At 38.1% G+C, this 4,213-nt stretch overlaps 1 protein-coding gene across 1 annotated transcript; it reads right to left on the bottom strand.

Annotated features, from left to right (window-relative positions):
- Positions 1-56: 56 nt before the first annotated feature.
- LOC138330105 (tripartite motif-containing protein 2-like) lies at positions 57-3,841 on the bottom strand. Its single transcript, XM_069277476.1, has one exon. The coding sequence runs from the start codon at positions 3,816-3,818 to the stop codon at positions 1,848-1,850; it is 1,971 nt and encodes a 656-aa protein (XP_069133577.1). The 5' UTR covers positions 3,819-3,841; the 3' UTR covers positions 57-1,847.
- Positions 3,842-4,213: the final 372 nt, after the last annotated feature.

Here is a 4,213-nt window from a genome sequence, read left to right on the forward strand (position 1 = left end):
CAAAATTTGAGACGGATAAATGGTCTACCTGAATACAGAGTGGTTCAAACAACTACTGTTTTTTTTATAATTTCGCTTTATTTCCAAATGTTATACAATAAATATGAATTACATGAAACCAATTCGTGATCTTCAATGAGTTATATATATATATGAGGTTTTATGAAACAAGTCTAGGAAGCTTTTATTTTTGCGAGCCTTGGCTTTGTGTCGTCTTTCTCGAAATCCTGACGTCACTATATTACTTCTATCATGACGTCACAATGGATTTCCTGTTCGACACAGCCAATGAAAATCGCTCCTAGATATATTGCACTAGTGACATGGTTAGTACTACAACGGCAAAATCTCAGGATATTAAACAGTTAAAATGCAAATACAAATTATAAATAGATAAAGGAAAAGACCGGCCACTGTTAGATATATTAGCAACGTTCGATCAAGACATAAGAAAGCAGAGTATTTTCGAAAGAAATGGTCAACCGATGTATCAATAAACTAAAACATATTGAAAACTACTCAAACTCACAAGATTTCCTGATATCTCCTTATCCAAAAGACCATTTGCTTTTATAAGCGTACCACGGCATCAGTCCATCTGTCAAAAATCGCCATCTGAATAACCGTTGACCAGTATCTATCAAAATTTGACTGATATCGTATTTAAGTTATGACTCTAAATTGTACAAATGGTTGTTCGTGCTGATCACCTTGGGGCCTGAGTGGCGGGGTCAAAAGGGGTCAATTTGACTTTTTACATCTGACTGACTGTTTTGTTCTTTGAACATATTGCATTGAAAGCATTCTCTTGGGTGGAGACTCAAAATTGTACACATTGTTTGGCTGACCCCCGGGGGTCTGAGGGGTGGGCCAAAAGTGGTCATTCTGGCTATTTCGATATGCACTACTTCCTCGTAAAACTCAATATTCATTGAAATAAAGCGTTCAATAATAATGAATTTTAGTTGTTTATGTTGAAAGAAAAGTTTCCTTTTAACACACATACATGATGATAATGCTTAAGTTCTACAAAACTAAATAAAAACAACATTAATAATGAATACTTCAAATCTAAAACGTTAAACAAATCTATCTGACGCATATCATAGATAGCTATAAGCATATGGCTCACACATCACGTGCAAGATGTCAACGACATCAATGTAACTCCCCCTCCCGCGGGGACAAGGCATAGGAAGCAACAGACACCTTTGATATTAAAACTTATATACTTACAAAATACGGGCAAATGTTAAGATGAAAGCATCAAATAAAACCTTTGTTTAATTGCAATTAATCTAATCAAATTGATGAGCGGTTGGGACAATTGTATCATAATTATTATGGACAGTTATTTTACATCCTGTGTGTATTCATCAGTTAGGATGGAGATCAGTTATGTAATGTAATGGTATTCTCCTTTGTTTAACATTAAAGAAAATAAATGACTTTTTATAAATGTCATACATTGAATATTGACCTGATATGGTAATATATCCGTTTCCTTTAATTTACAACTATGTTACATCAATGAAAATGAAATCAAAGCTAAAATCATAAGTTCACAGTTTCCTGTAATAAAGAGACGGTACAAACCTCCAGCAAAAGCACAAAATAATAAAACATAAAGAAGTTTGTTTTTACCAAACATTTCTTAACTCCACTTCACTTAAAGTAGTTTAAAGGTTTAACTTAATGCTTCTTGTAAGTTTTTTATAACCATGATTTTTTGAGCTGATGAACTGATAAAGTTTGATCCAACGGAAAGGTATCAACCTAACAGTCCTGAAAGTGTTACGTCACTACGTAGGGAAACTGTCATCACAAAAGTGGATATATCATAGTGATCAAATAAACTGAAATAAGCTAATAGAATTGCAATCTGACATAAACGTCACCACAAGTTTATCACCATATACGGATATAGCTAGTGGATTGCTGATACCGGACGCTGCCGTTAACAGTTCCCTGACGTTTGTCCCGTCCCCAGACATCTGTACCACTTTGTTTGACTCACATCCACAGACATAGACGTTACCCTCCCCGTCCACGTCCACTCCAAACGCGTCACTTACTACACCGACCTTCATCACGTCCTTGTGTAGATTGTCAGTAGACAGACTACCGATAGCCGTACTACCAGGGTTGTTGTAGTAATAAGGGATGAAGAGAGTACCGGTACGGTGGTCCTGGGTTAACGTGGGTATAGTGTTAGTACCTCTGTGTAACATCTGTGTCTTACCGTCCTTTGTCACCCGGTACACTCCTGTATTTGAACTCACAATGAACTCACCATTTCTGTACGTTATACCGTGACATGTTTTCCCAATGTTTATTACATTCGATAATGTAAGTTTAGAGGATGTAACTGTCACCACATGTACACCATTACCTATCGCAGCTGCCACAGTTGTGTTGTCTACCAAACACAAATCCCAAGTTCTTCCATCCACCTTCAACTCATCCACAACATCTCCGTCAGTGTTGATTAATTTCAGCTTCTGATTGTTATCATCTCCTACAACAATACTGCCATCAGGAGTGATAATAACTCCACGAGCATAACAATCGGACCAATCTGATTTCATTTTTATGTTCACTTTTCTTACTTCCTTTAGTTCACATTCTGATAAAGGTTTGGTTAGGTCTGGGACATCTGTAAATTGTTTCTGTTGCTTCCGGACGACGATTTTACCAAAGTTCAGTCTTGTTCCATCAAATTCTGCTTCGTGTTTAAGACTGACGGTAGAGCTCGTCATTTTCATATCTTTGACAAAATCTTTCCAAGCATCCAGCTCTGTTTGTCCTCTCTGGTACAATAAAATCGTACCCATGTGGTCGTTCCGCTGCCGGGCTGTAGCAGTTGATTGAATTGTATTCTTCATAGCGAACTTCAGTCGTTCACACTTTTGACTTGTCACCTTCAAATTGTCACTCTCTACTTTGTACTTAGCTATCAAATCATCTGTGATTTCTTTCTTCATTTCTTTCATTCGTTGGATGAACCGTTTTTCCATATCGTCGATGCTCTGTAATGCCGACTCCTTGTCGTCTGAGATGCTCTGTAAATATTGCTGCAAGCTCTTTACTGCCGATTCCAGGGAGTCGGTAGCCTCTTGTAGATAGGTAGTCGTTTCTTTGAGTGTTGAGTTCCTGTCCAATGTACTACAGTAGTCTTCAGTGGTTGCTACATCGTTACATTTCCTGTGGCCAACAATTATACATTTGCTGCAGCCAAAAACTTTGTGGTCGAAGCAAAAGTAGTCGATCTTCTCATTGTGTTTGTCGCAATTCTTGGTCAGTGTTTCTGTTCTTGGTAGGAGTTTACCAGCGGAAGTTCGTATATCTATACCATCACAGTTGGTGTGTATAATGTCATGGTGATTTAGTTTACAAGACTCACAAAACAAACATTGGGTAGTCTTACACCAGAACTGAGCCAGAACCTTCTTTTCTTTGGTTTTTTCACAGTACGTACAGTAGTGCCTTTCGGTTGAACCGCTCTTCGTTTTTATCAACTCAATGACAACTTTGTCCACAGGAAACTGCTCGGCCCATTTCCCATTATCCTCAGTTTTATCAATAGGGTGAGTAAGTGTTCTACATACAGGACACGTAAAGGTAGTCGCCGCATTCCTCTTCACCGACACCTCACTGGTGATGTAAGTACTCAGACATTCCTGACAAAGAGAATGGTGACATGGTAGACATCTTGGCTGGTGAAGCTGTTCCAGACAGATCGGGCACTCCAGGAGGTGCGAGTCCGACTGATTACTGTCTTTAGGGATCGATACCTGATCGGGACCACCTTCTGCCATGACGGTATCAGTCGATGATTTGGTATCCTGAAACAGAAAACATCATTATATTTACATTAACTTGTCAATTTATCTATATAAACTAACCAAGGCAAATTGAAGTATATGACGGTATAACCGACACCAAAAACGTGACCATTATGACGTCACTAATGTTGACGTGGTGACGTCAACTGATCACCGTCAAAATGGCTGTTCCATTTTGTTGATTAAATCGTCGTTGATAAACGGTTTTCCTGGTCTAGCTTAAACAATGTTAATGCAGAGACTCCAAAATGAGATGATAATGTAAATATAAGCATTAAACTATCTTCCTAAGGCATATATGGTCTAGCGCGCATTTTTAAAGATTATCTGCAAAGTTCTGACATCTATATAGACCATAGATGCCATAG

Source organism: Argopecten irradians, chromosome 8, assembly GCF_041381155.1.
Source record: "Argopecten irradians isolate NY chromosome 8, Ai_NY, whole genome shotgun sequence".
NCBI lineage: Eukaryota > Metazoa > Mollusca > Bivalvia > Pectinida > Pectinidae > Argopecten > Argopecten irradians.

Coding starts and splice junctions, on each gene's coding strand:
- LOC138330105 (XM_069277476.1), bottom strand. CDS start 3,818: ATGGCAGAAGGTGGTCCCGATCAGGTATCGATCCCTAAAGACAGTAAT.